The 18,764-nt window shown below is 42.6% G+C and overlaps 4 protein-coding genes across 4 annotated transcripts; 2 read left to right on the top strand and 2 right to left on the bottom strand.

Moving 5' to 3' along the window:
- Nucleotides 1-1,240: 1,240 nt before the first annotated feature.
- Nucleotides 1,241-4,083, top strand: tmem91 (transmembrane protein 91). The gene is made up of 3 exons (XM_068745854.1): nt 1,241-1,675; nt 2,883-3,029; nt 3,928-4,083. Exons 1-3 carry the CDS (start codon nt 1,241-1,243, stop codon nt 4,081-4,083), a joined length of 738 nt encoding a protein of 245 aa, XP_068601955.1.
- Nucleotides 4,084-5,593: 1,510 nt separating this feature from the next.
- Nucleotides 5,594-8,952, bottom strand: exosc5 (exosome component 5). The gene is made up of 6 exons (XM_068745594.1): nt 8,831-8,952; nt 8,167-8,280; nt 7,685-7,806; nt 7,421-7,561; nt 7,074-7,163; nt 5,594-6,105 (listed from the first exon to the last, which is right to left on the bottom strand). Exons 1-6 carry the CDS (start codon nt 8,928-8,930, stop codon nt 6,010-6,012), a joined length of 663 nt encoding a protein of 220 aa, XP_068601695.1. The 5' UTR covers nt 8,931-8,952; the 3' UTR covers nt 5,594-6,009.
- A 570-nt stretch (nt 8,953-9,522) lies between these two features.
- bckdha (branched chain keto acid dehydrogenase E1 subunit alpha) lies at nt 9,523-15,950 on the top strand. The gene is made up of 8 exons (XM_068745305.1): nt 9,523-9,706; nt 10,684-10,860; nt 10,963-11,049; nt 11,166-11,274; nt 13,142-13,303; nt 13,391-13,597; nt 13,685-13,826; nt 15,193-15,950. The coding sequence occupies exons 1-8, from the start codon at nt 9,602-9,604 to the stop codon at nt 15,548-15,550; spliced, it is 1,347 nt and encodes a 448-aa protein (XP_068601406.1). The 5' UTR covers nt 9,523-9,601; the 3' UTR covers nt 15,551-15,950.
- Nucleotides 15,951-15,979: 29 nt separating this feature from the next.
- b3gnt2l (UDP-GlcNAc:betaGal beta-1,3-N-acetylglucosaminyltransferase 2, like) lies at nt 15,980-17,575 on the bottom strand. The gene has a single exon (XM_068745304.1). It carries the CDS (start codon nt 17,573-17,575, stop codon nt 16,310-16,312), a length of 1,266 nt encoding a protein of 421 aa, XP_068601405.1. The 3' UTR covers nt 15,980-16,309.
- Between the last annotated feature and the right edge of the window lie 1,189 nt (nt 17,576-18,764).

The following is an 18,764-nucleotide window of genomic DNA, read 5'->3' as shown; positions in this document are numbered from 1 at the left end:
TATTCATTTCACCCGAGTCGTCGCTGTATGTGTCCAAACTGACTCTCTAGCCGCGACGCTCAGTGACAGGATGCTGATATTCAGAGTTGAACTGTTCAGTGTGAATAACTTTGGGTGACCTTGTCTCCTTCTTTTTAACAGACCTCCTCACCCTCATCAGAGAGCCTGATAGGGAGCTTCTTGACACCTCAGCTATCCTGAACGATAAGATGGGCACAGTGCATTAAAAATACGTGTCCTAAAGGAGTAGCTCCCAGAGGTCTACACCGGAGGACTATGTTTTCACTTCCTGCAGCAATAACAGAGACCCAGGCATGTTGGCAGACACACTGACCTACAGATGCTCACCATAGGATTCTATTTCTGGAGCCTCATTGCTTTTACAGATTAACTGGCCTCAAATATGGCCCCAATCCGTTCATTGTGCCACTATTTTAACTGCTGCTGGAGGTCTTGTACCGGTATGGTAAAGCATTAGAACTGCGGGTCAATCCAATCATTTGGCCTGAGGGCTTTGGCCTGTTTTTAAAAAACCGTGTACTTTTTCCAGATCGCTGTAGAGGTACAAGCAAGCAGCTGCTCGTCACAACAGCACACAAATCTTCTTCTTTTTTTAATTATACTTACATTAATTTCTTAGCTCACAAACCATTGGATTTCTTTTTTTCCACCCAGAAAGGAAGGGAAAGATCAGTGTCCAAAGCTTTCATACTAACACCAAGAGTTCCAGAGGGGTAAATCAGAGTGAAATCCCATTACCCAGTATTTTCATTTGCCTGTCTGTGGGTAATCAAGGTCCTTCATCATCAGAATTAACATTTCCATATTACATGAGAGAGAGAGAGTCCAGCATGATCATATTCATAATCACTGACAGAATCGTGTGAAATATGACACATGAGGAAAATCCTCAGCCATCAAGCTCTTCGCCAAATGGCAGGAGAAGAGGATAATAAATCCCCCGAAGCAAAATCAACGCAACACACCAGAGAAGGCTACGCTGTCTTCACACTGTCCTAAGTATCACATGTGTTGTTGGCCTCTGGTCCAATAATAAGAGGAAAAATTAAAGAATCGGATTAAAGATGGATTATCTCTGAAACACTAAACCCAACAAAGCAGCTGTCTTTGCATAAACCCATTGGACACTCTTCAGGAAGCAGCTCTGCAGACCGATTTGCAGATTACATTTGCTTGTTAATGCAGTGGCCTCTTATGTGGATGGTATTAAAAGACAGGGATGGATGATCTAGATGAGCTGGAGCACCCCCTTCTGGGAGAAAGCCCCAATAACGGCTGCACATCAGGCCAGCTGCTGGGGCCTGGGAACGGGCACGCCCCTGGTGGACTGTTTAAGGGTATCCTGGTTACGTGTGAGCAGGACAGGGCCTACCCACCTTTTGCATGGAGGAGCTACTGTGGACATCCTCCTGAGCTCCAACAGCAGCAGCTACTGGACCCTTGCTCCCTACCTCGTACACTGGAGTCCTTTTACCCACCTGCCCCCATCTGGGGCAACACAGACTCCCTTCTTAACAAAGACTACCTGGAGACCACCTTTGTGGACATTCAGCCCGGCTCCATGCTGGAGAGGAAGCTGCTAGCAGAGGTGCAAGACTTCCACAGCGTGTCCTACAGCATGGACGATGAGGATGACCTGCTTCCGGACTCTGACGTAAGACAGGGAGCGATGTTCGAACTCCACTTGTGTCCCGAAAACAAAGTCTGTGTTTTTGGATTCCAAACTGTAATGCTAAGCTTTCATTAATGTCCATCGTGTCTTCAAATTGATTATTTTGTCCTCGGTTTGCGAGGATCCTTATATAAAACGTTGAAAATCATAGAACAAATGACCTGAAAATAATGGATTAGCAATCATCTATTTTCTACCGCATGCTTCTTGTTGCTGAGGGAGACATAATCACGTTCTCCACACAGATCCCGTGAGCCCAAAAGGAACTTAAAATAGACATATGAGCAGTGCGTTTCACGGTCGGCAGCAACTGAATGCTTACTGTCAAACAGGCGGATTATGTAAAGCTCCTCTCCTGCTGCCGTGCAGGTAATGACTGCAGCAGCAATGGAAGATGCCAGATCCATTTCATAGATCACTGAGCAACTCTGGAGTGAAATGTGAATCATGAGATGTTTTGGCAGTCAACGTGAGGAAGAATAAATCTTCTAAATAAATAGCAGCTCGTTTAAATTAATGGAATTCTCTCAGCAAGAGTTCTAAGGAGATCCAGTTGCCTACTGTGAGCTAAAAGGCTGGAGAATTAGAATAGCATTATTGTCTTATAATATACTCTGACTTAAGCGCCCTCGTTGTTTAAGGGCAGGAAAAGAAAAGCTTCTCATGCATGAAGGCTAAATGAGCAGCATATGTTTAACAAAGATAAAATCTGATCCATTTTTTGTAAGACAGGAAGTCAAACTGCAACCATTTCAGAATTATGCATGAGTTATGAATCCCATGCAGTCAGTTGAGCTACTGCACATCCAGTTGAACCCAATTCAATCCCATTATTTTACAGGCGTCAGCAAAGCTTTACGTTTTACATGTAAAGCTTATTTTACATGCATTTACATGAATGCAGCATCAAAAGGACCTTCTTGATGCTTTTATTAATAAAAAAAAAATCATATTACTTGCTTAAGCAAATTAAAAGAAAGGTTGTTAGGGACAACTTTAGGAAAGGATATTCCCATGAAATGTCATTTATTGTTCATTAATTATTATTTACATTCCATTGAATTAGTGCAGGCATAATCCTTGAAAACAAAATCCAAGCCAGGTTTCTGCATGAACAGACATGCTTTTTGTAATAGGGGTGCCAGACCCTTCAACCTGAACTCAATCTGATGCTCTGGTTGAATCCCAGGACTCATCCATTGATGACTTCAGTGAAACAGACAGCGAGAGCAACTTCCCACTGATGATACCTGAGGACTACCTGGGCTTGGCCTTTTTCTCCATGCTCTGCTGCTTCTGGCCCCTTGGCATTGCTGCATTCTACCTTTCGCAGAAGGTACACACACACACACACACACACACCTACACACAAGCCTGAACTGACACTATGCTTCAGTCATTTTTTCAGTAATCTTTTATATTAGTCTTTGCTTTACCATAAACATTTAATAATATGTTCAACAAAACACCATCCAATTAATAATGTGTCATTTTCTAAGGGTGATGTGTTGTTGCTATAGCAACATCTTGACTCTCTTTGAATGTTTTCACTCAGAGTAATAATAAAAAAAACAGGGGCTATCTATCTATCTATCTATTATCTATCTGTCTATTATCTATCTATCTATCTCTCTATTTATCTATCTGTCTATTTATCTATCTGTCTGTCTATCTATCTATCTGTCAGCTATCTATCTATCTATCTATCTCTCTATTTATCTATCTATCTGTCTATTTATCTATCTATCTATCTATCTATCTATCCATGTCATCAGTGAAGATTTCTGCTTGCAGTGTTAGAAATCCCCCAACACCTCTGTGTGTAGGTGCCAGAGACCTATAGAATATATAGGCGTCCTTCCAGCAATTCAGGGAGAAAGAAGAAATCCCATTAACACTTTAGCAATACTAAGTGGCAGCAGGCTGCGAAGGTCTTTATATCAGATCAGTTTCCTTCGTTAAGGTTTAATTAGAGTCATAACAAGAAGAGCCAAGATGATAGATTTCCAATATTGTTGAGTGCTTTAAAAAAAAAGTAAAAGGGGTCAAAGTCAAAGACACAGACTGGAAGGACTGAGGGAACAAGGAGGAAGTGATGAATGAGGCAAGTGTGACTGGAAAATGACTGTAAAAGGAACGTGGGGGCCAGGGAGGAGTAATAACGATGACTCATGCCCTTCTCTCCATCTCTTTGTTTACCTCTAATCTTCATCCCACTCTCCTCCTTTTCTAAGACCAACAAGGCATCGGCTCAGGGGGATTTCCAGGGGGCCACCGCAGCATCCCGTCAGGCTCTGTGGCTCTCAGTGCTCTCCATTGTGTTTGGGATCATAACGTACATTTGTGCCATCGCTGCGCTGATCTCCTACCTGTCTGGAAAACCACCATAAAGACAACTGCTCTCCAAGGATGCACAAGGAACGCACAGGCCTCTCTCACGTCACAAATTACAACACACGCCAATGTACCACCTGTAAATGTTAAATAATCACAGCCTTTGTTCCCCCTCCCATCACGTTTTATCTGCACCAAGCTGGAAAGGCAGAGGATGGACAGTCAAACTAAAAACAGAAACAGTGGGCATCTAGCTTGTAATCGAAGGGAACTCGGTTCAGAGGACCTTTCTGCACGCACGGAAGCATAAGAAAGGAACGCAATATTACTCGCCGTCAATAAATGTGATTTATTACATCACTTTAGGACTTGATTTAACAACCGTGATGTTAATGTGCTGTAGCGATCATCACGCGTTCAAATCTTTACTGTAGTAGGACCGGTCTGGTACACAATGCAGATGTTATCACAGTCACTATAACAATGACTTATGAGCAGATGAAAGAGAACACGTGGCCTCCGCCGCCCGGGAGGAGCCAGGAGGAGAGCGGTATGCACTGATGGGAGGATGCAGATGTATGAGAAGGTCATGACAAGGACGCGGCAGCATCAGAATCCCGATGGAGTTGGATAGGGGAGGGCCGACGCCAGAGCTGTCGCTCCTCGGGTAAAGGACAGAGGCACAAACCCGTAATCTGTTGCTGCTCGTCAGAGCAAAGAACCCACAGGGAAACACGGCACACACTTGAACCCATCCTGATTTCACAGTCGTCATCATTCACGGTTATCCTGCCTGAAAGACCGATTCTGCTTTGTTTAGGCCAAGTTGACGTATCCTTATGTAGACAAGGTAACTTATAAATGTCATACATGTGGAAAGAACTCTCAGGAGGATCCATTCGTATCCTGTGAATAGAAATGAGCAAGATGCCGGCCCACGCTCCTCAAATATAAAAACTCTTGTTTCCTCCTCCAGAAAAATCTTGCTTTTTCCAATATAGGGCAAAGTTCTGAAATGGTCTCTTAACAGTTGGTGTAAACAAATATGGCAACACTTAGATGAAAAAAAAACACCACCAGACATCTAGAGCTCCGCCATATGAGGCATGAGTCAACGAAGCCTTCATTTCACTCTGCAGAAACATACATGATGAGTTTGCTGCCATCACGTCTATTTGGTTCTGATTTATTGCAGCTTTTATGAGAGAAATCTCCGTAACGGTTGGACCATAAATGTGCAACTAAGAAAACTGTGAAAATGGGAACTCCGAGAACATGTTTATAAAAATCGCTGAAAGTTGAGATTTTCTATTCACATGTAAAGATTTTATAAAGTCCACCGCTGAACTGCAATGAAAAGAAATACATTTGTTTTCTACAAACCCGGTGTTGTGTTTAGATAACGGATTATGACGTTGTGAAGACTCAGCCTCGAACCCTCGCCAGCTGCACCGGGTCCACACACACACACACGACGCTGTACCGTTCTGACAGCCCTGAACCATCAGACCCGCTTCTGTAAATGAAGATAAATCCTTTGTTTGTTTGATTGTTGTTATTATAACAGTTTTACAGCGGTTAGTATTAACTTTATGTGGATTGCCTTCACTGATGTTACCGTCCGGACAGAGACTCTACACAGATGTATCTCATTTTGTACCACTTGAATAGAAAACTGGACAACTTGATTGAGTGAATTAAAAGGTCAAAGATGTGTCAAGTAAGATTTGTACAAGAGGAAAGTCATTTCCCAGCCGGCACCTGTATACGACATGTAAATATCAGAGCAAAATAAATAAATGAATCCCAATATGTGCACTTTGACTGGTACTCGTCCCTCATTTTACACACTAGCTGATAGTTCATTCATTGTCCTCTCACAAGTACCAAAGAAGTAAAGCCAATATAGCCCGTGTGGTTGCTACACTTTTTATTATGGCATCAGCACCGGGGTGCAAAGTATAAAAATACAAGACTAGGACTCAGAGGTTTTTGGAGTAGCGCCGCTTGACAGAATCTCTGTAGAACTGGAAGATCTTTTCTGATGCTTTCTGACTGACTGCGATGCACTGCTGCATCTGTAGAAGAAGAAGAAAAAAATCAAGATCATCCTAAAATAATAAGTTTAATATCTCAAGATAGAGCCCCCCCCCCCAAAAAAAACTACCACCTTACATCATCATCATCAGTTAAGCACGGCACCCAAAATCATATTTTTACAATTAGAATTGAAAGCAGAATTATTCGACCCTCATTTCATAATATGTTTAAAGGCAAAATCAAACAAGAGCAGCTAAATGTCACAGATTATACAGGTGTTTTCACAAATATAAGAAACTATGCTGCTTTGCCGGACCACTGCAGGCTCAAAGGTCTACAATCCCTTAACGACAAATGTCTCTCCTACGCTGTAGAGACACTTTAGCTGCTGCATCATTGACTGGACTCTTAACCCATTCCTCATAGGGAAACGGCCTGTGCTGTATTATTCCTGGCTTTATGTGCTGATTCAAGCCCCACCAGAGATTTTCTACCGTTAAGTATGTCAGATCAGAATTGGAACAACAACAGTGTTGTTCCATAGCTCCACAGAATAGCATCCCAGGATTTCTGCGTCTCACCTGGATGCTGGAACTCCTTGTCCTGTGCTTTAGGATCAGCGGAGATTTTGGAGCCTTTATGTAAATGAAGGCATTAACAGGTAGACCTCTGGGACTCTATGGCTTAAGTGAGACTACAAAGCGTGTTTGAACAACACCTGATTTACAAAAGTGACTCCTGTAATCCGGGGAAAACAGCACGATCCGTTGAACATAAAAACACAGTAAAACTTTGTATTGAGCCATTTAAACGGTTTGATATAATTTAGCAAACAGCTCATGAATGGTTTTTTTCTTTCTGCCGAGAAAACTAATTTACAATGAGAGTTGAACAATTCTGCTTTCATCTAAAACAAAACTCTCGTCTCTGCCAAGCAGAACTGGAAATTGCACATTAGGCGTAATCACCCAGGCAAAAGCAAGACAGTGCTCATTGATTTGCTGACCTCATGAACTGAAAAGGATCCTTTGGTTGATGACATCATGACTCTACGTTCTGTGCTGTCAATAGCAAACGTCATCAAAGCTCGGCTTTCCTGTACAGCAGACATTTTTAAAACGTTATTACACAAAAAAAAAAGTATTTACTTTATTATTGAAATAAAGGTAATGCAATGCAATAAAGCTTTAAATATTTAAGTTACGATGCTTTTAAGTGACATTTTTGGTGGTAAAGTTTTACACATTTTGTAGGGAGATTTCCTACATATAAGGAATTTTTCTAAATGTAATGACTTTAAGAAATGTAAGGAACATGCTCTGAGGTGTTGTTCAACAGAAAAACAAGATTTACCTTCTCCTGAGAAGCAGTCGGGTCGATTATGATTTGATCCTCTGTGTTAATGGCACAGGTCACTCCACAGAACAAGCAACTCATAGGCAGTCCTCCATCCATTAGAGCCATACAAGCAGCATTCAAAAAGCACGATAAGAGCTGAGAAACAGGTAAGGAAGAACACTCACAGAGAAACACAAATTAGGACATCCTTTTCAGTGTCTTTTCAGCAGATTTGAAAATTACGTTTACAACACAAAAATGAGTTTTCCTTAAGGATACTGAACCATCGTCGTGCAACACCTGAAGAATAAGAGTGAGGGAGGAACGAGGATGAAGTGACAAGAGCAGAGACCCTTCGCAGGTCTCTCGCACACATTGCTCTTGTGAACGCTCCCTTACACCTGGAAGACAAACAAATGTCTGGCTACAACACTGGTAATTCATTGTAATTTAAAATCAAATGCATCGTTTACGCCACCCTGTGGTTTATTGTGGTAATGCACGATATGGATATAACCAGTCTATGATGGGCGACATTCAAACTGAACGTGAAACATTTATTACGTAAACTACAAAGCCACTGGTTTCATTTTGATAAATATTTACTCATTTATCACCCTGTGCACCTTAAATGTACACAATTAATAACGTTATAGGCCCATATTGCCATAGAATAACGTTCACGAATGCATGGCGGTGAAAATAACAAAATACAGCAGTATAATGAGGAGTTATTACATTCTTTTGGGATAATCTCTTACTTGGCAGTCCTACTTTGGGCTGTATCAACACTTCAAGTGTTGCCCGGTCATAGATTTCCTTTCTGACTTTGACTTCGGCCGGTCCATACACCCCAGCCAAAACACTCGTGTCTCCTTCACACAAGAGAAAAGAGGACATTGTTCAAAAGAAAATAATAATGTTTTACACTCGGCACAACTAAAAATAAAAAACAGCCCTAGCCCAAAGCAGGAGAAGTGTTCCAAGTCATCCGATTATTGCCTCGTCTTGCTGAAAACTCAAGAAAACACATTTCTATTTTAAATATTACACTGAAACAAAATTCCCGGTGACACGTTTGAATACTGCGCAGCATAAGAGCAGCAATATAGTAAATACAGACAGACAATATATCCCAAACGTCCATTTTAAAGCTGAGAAAATAAAACTACTAAAATTGCTTCTGCCTATTATGTTTGAACGCAATGCCATAACAGAAAGTACCAGCAAAAGAAATCTGAGAAAAAGATCTGTTTTAATTATAAGATGCATTTGATTTATTTACGAGACTTTATCCGGACAGCTGAGTTACGCAAATTGATCTAGCAGAGGCGCAAAATGCAACTTCTCTGAGCTGAAACAGACAGCCAGGCCAGTATTCGTCCTTTACACGTGGCTCAGCATTACGTTTCCAGCAGCTGTTACCTTGAATGAAGGAAGCGGAACCATCAGGTCGCGACAGAAGGTTCTGTTCGCAGCCGAACTCTCTCAGAGTCACGTCTGAACATCCGCACTCCTCCATCATGCTGCCAATCGCGGAGAAGATGTAGGTCGCAGGCCAATGACGTCATCTGTTTTGCAACGTAGGGCCCTTAGTGATGACGATCCTGAGGATGTAATTTGATTATTATTATTTATTTATTTATTTTTAATAATATTACTATTATACGTTTGTTTCCTATAAAGAAAATATGTTATAGTCTCTGAAACTAGACAATAATTCACAAGATTATTTATTTCCTTACTGCTTAAAAATCACCGGAAGTACTAGAAGTAAAGACCTGTAGCAAAGTAAACTGATGTTGTTGTTGTTGTTGATGTGTTTCATTCTAACTTAAGCCTTGTGGCTAAAACGATTATACATTTATTATGGACTAGCCATGATTTTTTTATTTTTTTTGACTGGGACATGGTGAAACCTTATTTAAATAAATATAGCTTCATTTTTATCATTTTAATTTCTGAATTGTGAACTAATCGCTATATGAACCAATATGATATGAACGAACGAGTCGTAATGTCATATTTCAGTTCCTTTTATTGTTATTGTCATTTTACTTTGAAGGTTTGCCGGAAGTCGATCATTTTATTCGTCGACTTGACTATTCGACCTCGAAACAGCGCAATCCAGTAACTTGTTGTTTTCTGTGAAGTTAGCGCAGGGCCGGACAGATCAAACGTCTGGAATCCATACAGATGGCGACTGTAAGACGTCTGAACAAAATATATGGATTATGTTTCCATGCTGTCCGTCAGGCGGCCGCGTCGAGGCTGCTCCAAAGCAGAGCTTTCAGAGTCAACGTAAGTTCAAACGACCATTGCGCTGACACTAAGCTAGCATTAGCATCATAATACGAATGGCCGCATTTAACTTGGCCTTGTTTCCATGCCTACTGTACATCGGCTGCATTAAATCTAAATAAAAACCCCGCGTATTTGTTGTTATAAATGTTTGCCAATGCGATTATCATCTGTTCTTAAGATCTGCGCACCTTGAGTTTGACCATTTAGCTAAACGGCTAAAGTTTTAGCTAGCTACATTCCCATTGGTCGGACTCAAGGGGCGTGAGATCAAAGTGTTGTTCCTAAAATCAAGGTTGATATCAAAACAGTACGTTGAATTAACCAAAGAGGGAATAAACTGAAATAAAGAAGGTGCTACTTGTATCAACTTAGGGTACTGCAATTGGACGTGTTTCACCTAAAGGTTGATTTTTTTATTCATTTATTTTTATTGTTGTGGGGTTATTGAATAATACAATTTTATATATTGTCTTTTATTTTTTTATGAAAAATTCCTTCAAAAATATTGCGAGTCAACGTGCAATTAAACTGGATATTTGCACCCCCTATCTGCAAATGTGTTTGATTGATGATGATGATGGTGATGAATATATTTATTAGCTAGATTAAGATGTCAACACTGTAATCTGAGTTGCTAAAGGATTTATTCATGCGTGCGGCGCATTGGAGGCTAATAAAGATACAGAAATGGCAAATGTGACCGAGAACACCACGGAAAACAATGAAACATGCACCAAGCAGGCAGGAGACACCTCTACCTCTGCATTTCACCAAATAAAAAAAGACAAATGTTTGTTATCGCTGGGATTTATAAATGTCATGGATTTGAAATATGAGGACAAATTAAAATTTTCAAAAAAGTGCAAAATAAAACTCCAGTAAATCTATATTTTTTTTCATAATGAGCAGTTTTTTGTGTTTTCTACAGCCGAGGCGATGTTATTAATAAATAATGCTTGTGCTCAATCTGCCAGGCTGTGCAGTGGCAGCAACCCTTTGACTCGTCACTGGAAAAGCCTCAGTTCCCTGGAGCCTCGGCGGAGTTTGTGGATCATCTTGAGTTCATCCAACCCAACGTCATCTCTGGGATCCCAGTGTACCGGGTGATGGACAGGCAGGGCAATATCATCAACCCCTCTCAGGATCCTCAGGTACAGTCCAGATACTGGTTGGTGAAAGTGATTTTATGACCCCTACTCTTGACAAACAAAAGTTTTTTTTGTGTGGTTGTTTGCTGTGTCTTCCCTTCTCAGCTCTCCAAAGAGACGGTTTTAAACTTTTACCAGAAGATGACACTGCTGAACACAATGGACCGCATTCTCTACGAGTCCCAGAGACAGGTGTGGGTTTTTTTTTTTTTTCTGTCTCGTACATTTGACCGTTTAACAATTGAACAACAGAAGATTTAGTCCTTTAGATTCAATAATACAGAAGTATTGTTTTGTCTCTTTTACAGGGTCGAATCTCTTTTTATATGACCAACTATGGTGAAGAGGGGACACACATCGGTAGTGCTGCTGCTCTTGACACGAAAGACTTGGTCTTCGGTCAATACAGAGAAGCTGGTAAGGATCACCTGATTCATCTGGTAGTTTGACTGTGTACAACGTCACACAAGAGTCCTGCCTCAGGCTACCTGCAGGTTACCTTTAGCGTTTATGCCTGATTTGATGTTTTCTGGGAGCCATGATGACAATCATCTTCACTCTTTTTTGCCTGTTAATCCTGTGGAACACGTCAGTAGTGTTATTGGGTTGGTTCTGTTCCAAGCTTGTTAGTCAATTTTATTCAAATGAGCACCAGTGCCAGCTTTGATCCATGAAGTTTCCATCATTAAGTCATGAATTCATTTTTTTCAAGGTTCAAGGTTACTTTATTTGTAGCCCGAAGGTAGATTTGTTTTGCTGTGAGGTAAAGTTAAAACATCCAATATCCATTTAAAACCAGCAAACATACATCTAAAATTTATACAAACCGTTAAAAGTGCTCAAATAATATTTCATCAGCGCCAGTAAAACCAAGATGTCATAATAAAATAAAATAAAATAATAAATTGTTTGCAAACCACAATAAAATAAATTACAACACAAGATTTAAGACTATGATTAAAATAAAACCCGATAAAAAGAAGAAGGATTAAAATACAGACTAATGCTTATTCAGCAAACCCACCGCAGTTGGGACAAAGCTATTTTTGTACCGCTGAGTTCGGCACCATGGCACTAGTAACCTCCGCCCAGAGGACAGAGGGACAAAATGACCGTACAGGGGGTGCAGGTCATCCCCTAACACGGAGGAGGCGATCCTCTGCAAACTTCATTTTCATGGTAGTTTGGTCAATCTTGAAAAAAGCCAGCTTCCTCAAGCAGTGGAGGCGCTGCTGACCCCTCTTGCTCACTGCTTCACTGTTCTCTACAAATTTCAATCTGCTATCAATGACGGTCCCAAGGTACTTGTATGATTGCACCTGCTCAATGACCTGACCATTAATTAAAGTAACGTCCCGCTGATGAGGTTTCCTCCTAAAGTCTACCAGCATGTCTTTAGTTTTAGTCTATATTTAGCTGTAGGAAGGATTCCTCGCACCAGAGGACAAAATCATCAACAACTGGACCGTGGCTATACTCTCATCACCGTCCAGGAGACTCACGATGACCGAGTCATCAGCATATTTCATGATTTTCCTCTTGTCATGTTTACTTTGGCACATGTTTGTATATAAAATATACAATAAGGGGGACAATACACACCCTTGTGGCGAACCAGTCGACGAGCACTTTAGGTCAGAGAGTGTCCCGTTCACCCTGACTCTTTGTGTCCTGTTACTTAAAAAGTCGAGAATCCACCCCAGCAAATTGTTACTCAAATGAAACTGTTCATTGGGCCTTCCAATCAGAACGTGGGGCTGGATTGTGTTAAAAGCCGATGAGAAGACCAGTCGGTCTTAGTTTTAGCAATACTTCCCTGGAATATTGCCGTTTCATTGTGGTGACACTTCCGTAAACAAACTGGGAAAGGACGCTCGGCACGATAAAATCAGATAAATAAATAAACAAAATAGTTCCATCTTAAAAAATAGCTTAAGAAATATTAAAAAAGCACCAAAACGGCAAGTTTAAATCACGTAAAATACTATAACAAGCTAAAAAACAAACAAACATTCAGGACGCTAATCTCAACCACAGCCGGTCGCAGCGTGCGCATGCGCCCTTCCTCACAGTCATGTCTTTTGCCTTATATTTTGAACATTTTGTTCTTTAAAACTCACATCTGCTTTATTGTATTTATTGAATGTTTATGTAATATCTCTGGGTTCCTGCGTCAGTTCAAAAGTAAACAGAACCCTACGATCTCCTGCATGATCATGGAGTTTGATGATCCTGTCAGTTTAAACTCATCAGTGAGTGTCTTATTTCCTCTGCGGACCAACAGGAGTGTTGATGTACCGTGGTTTTCCTCTGGATTTGTTCATGGCTCAGTGTTACGCCAATGCTGACGATCTCGGCAAGGGCCGGCAAATGCCCGTCCATTACGGCTGCAAAGACTCGAACTTCGTCACCATCTCCTCCCCGCTGGCGACTCAGATTCCCCAGGGTGAGTTTTACATCTCTCTGAGCCTGTACAGGACAGCAGCGCGTACGTTCAAGTAAACGTCTCGACATGTCTGGTGTGTTTCGGCAGCGGCTGGAGCTGCATACGCCATCAAGAGAGAGAACCTGAACCGAGCAGTAATCTGTTACTTTGGGGAGGGTGCAGCCAGCGAAGGGGACGCTCACGCCGGCTTCAACTTCTCAGCGACCCTCGAGTGCCCCATTATCTTTTTCTGCCGTAACAATGGATATGCCATTTCCACCCCCACCAATGAGCAGTACAGGGGAGACGGCATTGGTAAGAAACGGCCACCGTCACTCGCTGAGCGTAAATCAACAGCCGCATACGTGTTCAACACTATTTCATTGTTCTGTGATGGAACAGCGGCTCGTGGTCCAGGGTATGGCATGCTGTCCATCCGCGTCGATGGAAATGATGTGTTTGCTGTGTATAATGCCACAAAGGAGGCCCGCCGCCGGGCCGTGGCTGAGAACCAGCCCTTCCTCATTGAGGCCATGACCTACAGGTGAGTTGGTATTCAAACGATTTGTGACTATTGTGTTTTTTTCAGACTGACACATCCTGACTCTTTTATCATTGAAGCTTTGCGCCCGTATATTGTTTTTTTTCGGGGGGGGGGGTGTATATGTTTTGGAATTGCAAATAATGAGAAATCCTTGTCATCTGATTGGATTCAGAAGTCACAATAATGGGGACGGCTGCTTGACACTTAACAGTGGAGTCAAACTAACTATTACATTAAATGTTGGTGTCAAAAGTCGTAAGATTATCAGTGTCACGGGTGGCATTTCCCTCCCGGCTCACTCAGTCAGCGGTCCGCCTGCATCTAAAGGACACTTATTGGAAGGCAACAATGAGAAGAGAAAGCAGAATGTTTGATAGCAAAGTCATAGCAAGCATCTCTAACTAGATAAATAAATGGACGTTGATAGGACTACCTCCCACCCACATGCAAACCATTCTTGGCATCTGTTCCCAGAAAGCTTCTCAACCATTTACAACCTTAGGGAACATGATAATGCTCATGAATGGCTTGCATGACATTTCATCAGAAACCCCGCCCCCCCCCCCCCCCTCCCACACACACACACACACACACATGACCCACGATAGTTTGAACACAACTGTTAAGGTGTGTCTTTAACAAGCGTCATTGTGTTAGTCAGAAGTGACAAATCCGCTTTGAAACGCATTCAGACTTGAATCAAGTCCAGTTGTTTGAGATTCAACCTTCAAGGATTAAAAAAAACAGAAAACAGTTACAAAATGTGAATTCTTCAAGTTGGCTTTTTAATCGAGGGAAATTATGTTGTTGCACACAGAATGATCATTTAATGCTTAAAATGTTAAGTGCTACGATTGAAAAGTAGTCATTACTTAGTTATTAGGGAAGTGTTGCGTTTTTAGAACATACTCGAGTAGTTGTGCGTAACTTGCCATCTTAATTGTTCAAAGCACAAGACAAGAAAAAATGATTGAAATTTAAAATCAATGTGAGTTAGTTAAAGGCAATAACCAGGAAGAAAACAAAACAAACACACTTGATCTGGTATTTAAATGACGATTACGTTGTTTGTGGAGCTTTATGAAGGATGTTAGTAAAGTACAGTTAAAATCATTGTTTTTAAAAATCAGTTTTTGGCCAAATGAATCCATAAATGAAAATTCAGTTACCTAAAGAGCGCTTCTCAAACTGTATTTTGTAGGAGTGCAGATTTTCAGAGAGCATTTATCCTGAGAGGCTGTCTCTGTAATAAATTAGTCGTGGTTCTGAATGGGTTCCAATTGTAACAGAACATTTGTTAAATGTTGTAAATCAATGCAATCCCTTAAAATTGTCATATTTGAAATAATCAATGTTTCTCCTTCAGAATTGGCCACCACAGCACCAGCGATGACAGCTCAGCCTACCGGTCGGTGGACGAGGTGAACTACTGGGACAAACAGGATCATCCCATCTCCAGATTGAGACACTACATGACGGCCCGCGGATGGTGGAGCGAGGACGACGAGAGGACCTGGAGGAAGCAGTCCCGCAAGATGGTGATGGAGGCTTTCGAGAGCGCAGAGAAACGGCTGAAGCCCAATCCTGAACTGCTGTTCACTGACGTCTACCAGGAAAACACATCCAATCTGATGAAGCAGAGCGACTCCATGTGGCGACACATCCAGCAGTACAAAGAGCACTACCCGCTTGATCTGTATGAAGACTATGTCAAGATAAAGTGAGTTGCAATTTGGTCAAAGTAGGTACCGAAGTAGGGAGGTTAAACTGATCTGACCTTACACTGTATACATAAATATGTTTTCTTTTTTTCTGGACAAAATAAGGAGAAGGGACTTGCTTTCAAAAAGATTAGACTCCGTGTCACCAGGTCGTGCTGCCTCAAGACACCCGATTTACCGTCGGGCTTGGGTTTGGCAGTAATAACAGCTGGTGCTCTTTAAAAGCATTCTGAATAAAATTAAATTAAAAAAACAGATTAAGCGATGAACTGTGGTCATTGTGGTTTCCTGTTCTTTGAGTGACACGACTGGTTTAAAGTATTTTGTTAAGCAATATTGTAATACCCCAGAACTGCACATCCATCTAGTGTGTATATATACACACACACACACACACACACGTCAGGCATTGTGTGAAAAATAAATAGTCAATTGTCTATTTTTATTTGCGTATCAAAGCAGACGTTGGATTACGATTCACCCGCATAGCGCATTTGGATTTGGTAGTTAAATATCTCAACCCTCAGCTTTTGGAGAGTCCGCATGGAGTGTTGGAGAATCGCCTGAACTTTCCCGAGTCCAGGCCGTCACACCCTGCTAAAGCAACGCTGGAATCGGTTACGGATGCTAATTATGGTAAACCTGTAGTTCCAGTTCTATTATCCTGTGACTGAAAAGCAAGATCCTCTAACACAAACCATTAATTCCATCTACTGTTCCCTTCAGGCTATGCTAGCCGTACATATTCCTCACTGGCATCGCTCAACACTTCAGCAAGCGGTTGCTTATGCCCACCCATAGCCTTTTAATCTGCTGCGGCGAACGCTGGTGAATCATAATAAGGTTTTTAGTGATGCACAGGTTCTCCCGATGCTCCTCCCTGATATCAAAGGTCCGGAAGCCGTCGTGCGCTTCGGGGGAAACGCCCAAAGCCATAACGCACATTCCAGTGTAAACGTCATCGATGGGGAAGAAAGGTACCACCTGAGAGACGGCGTAGAGCGGTCTCAGCAACGCGCCGGACAGAATGAACCCCCCTCCACCGGCGTAGGCAGGGTACGGCCCGTCGTAGAAGCTCAAAGGGATGTAGTATTTGTTTTTAGGGTCTGATATGGGAGACGCTGAAGTTATGATTTGCCCAGCATACAATTGAGAGGCCTTGGAGGGTTCCAGAGCCTGCAGGTAGCGGAGTAACGCAGGAAAGTTTACAAATACATCATCATCCCCACTAAAGACGAAGGAGACATCAGGACAATTGTCTAGCGCCCACTGGAGGAATGAATTCATTTTGAGCGTCAGGTTGAAGAAGGATTCGTGGAAGTCCCACTGCAGGATGTCCCGATGTCGTTGCGCTTCAAAGGAGAGCATCGAATTGAGGTCGGGGTCATCCAGTGAAGAAGAGCTACCCAACAGAAACACGATCTGCACTCTCAGTCCTCCATCGTACAGGCCCTCCCGGCCCCAGGTCTCCCGCAGCGCCTGCCTCCGCTCAAAGCTTGCAGCGGTTGACTTGATGGCAAAAAGGAGGAAGGTGTGGTTGGTCCCGTTTCCTTCACCAGAGATGCACTTGTTTGGCTGATCGATCAGGATTGGAGGCAATCTGCAGCTCATGCCCTGCAAAAAGTCTCGGAATAACGCCGAATAGGTGTTGAAGTCGTGCACGTTGATTTGTAGGAGTTCCGTCTTTATCTCTTTGCAACGAGACCAATCACAGTCTGGGCTGGACGGATTTCGTTCTTGTACATTCTTCAAGGCCATGTACATCACGCGGCTCCAGTACGCCCCGTTCAGGGAGATCGTCTTCAGAAGCCGGTCAGAGACGGAGACGGGAGGAGGACGAGGCGCGGCGGTGCTCTGCTGTGGCGTGATCGCGTCGCTGCCATGGAGCTGCTGGGTGGGTTGTGTCTGGAGGGCCTCTGATCTACGGGCGGGACTGGTGGAAGTCTCTAGGCGCATGGTGGAGAAGAAAAAGATCAACAATGAAGAAACAATGAAAGCCAGAATGATTAAGGATCGAGTTCGCCTCATGGCTCCAGCAGGGACGAAGCTGCGTGGCGTGCTCGGGTGTGAGCAGGACGGCGTTGCCGCTGCCTTTAGGCTCCGGTGGGCGGAGGCACCTGCCAACAGAGTCAAGGAGACGGGGAAAAGAGAACACAACACAAACGGGAGTTACATGCAAAATAGCCACCTCAACGCCGAACATTATCCTTTAATGGTCCAATAGATTGGGTCGTTACACGGGGTGGGAAAGGATCCATTTACATGCAGGTCTGCTCTGCGTTTTCAGCGATAGACGGGTCAAGACGGTTTTTGAATATATTAACCTGCTGATTTAAGAAAGGAATATCACTCGTGAGACGTGCGGGCTTCCATTCAGCGATGAGCTACAGCCTGTCGGTGGCAGTTAAATAAAGGGAAATAAAATACATTAGCATGAACACTTCCTACACCCAGGGTTGATCTAAAATAAAAATAAAAATAAAAATAATAATATCCAAAAAGAAAAGGACACACTCGGTCACCGGGTGATATGACAGAAGAACAAATACATTAAACGCGATTATTCTCAAATAATCCGCGATAATCCGCAGTGGTTTCTATTAGTCCCTCTTTGTGACGAGGGCCGGGTGTCCGTGAACGCACCTTCACGTCAGCTGTGTAATTAAAACACGCCCGAAGGGCCTCAGAGAGCAAACATTGGAGATAAACATGGTTTTCCGTGTCAGAGGTCCTTGGTGCTGCCAACAGCTGCATATGCGACTATTAATATATCTGATTCACGTAAAAAGCGCGCGCACACGCACACACACACACACACACACACCCGCGCTCCAGGTGAGACCGCCGTTCAGTTTCCGAAGCACGCCCTTATAAATTGTTAATTAGAAAATCAATGTCAGTTCGGTTCTACTTACTAAAGCAATCGGAGATCGGGACTGTCGTAGGAGGCGGAAGAACAAAATGGTGCGCCAAACCTCATCATTTGATTTCCAGCACTAGCCTGTTGTTTTTAACGGAACCGTCTCTCCAATCCGGTGAGCCGGGCAGGTTCAAGGTGTTTGAGATCAGGTGCCGACGTCATGGGGAGGAGGACACGCCCAGCACGTTTCCAACACGCCTTTCCAAATAGATCTGTAATTTATATTTATTAGAAGCGTCATCGCTGTGAAGGTAAACTAATAAAGTTACATTTACCTCTGTGTTTTGACGTTTTAAA

This window comes from Brachionichthys hirsutus, chromosome 11, assembly GCF_040956055.1.
Source record: "Brachionichthys hirsutus isolate HB-005 chromosome 11, CSIRO-AGI_Bhir_v1, whole genome shotgun sequence".
Classification (NCBI taxonomy): domain Eukaryota; kingdom Metazoa; phylum Chordata; class Actinopteri; order Lophiiformes; family Brachionichthyidae; genus Brachionichthys; species Brachionichthys hirsutus.
The sequence above is the reverse complement of the archived record's forward strand: the minus strand, read 5'-3'. Positions and strand labels throughout refer to the sequence as shown.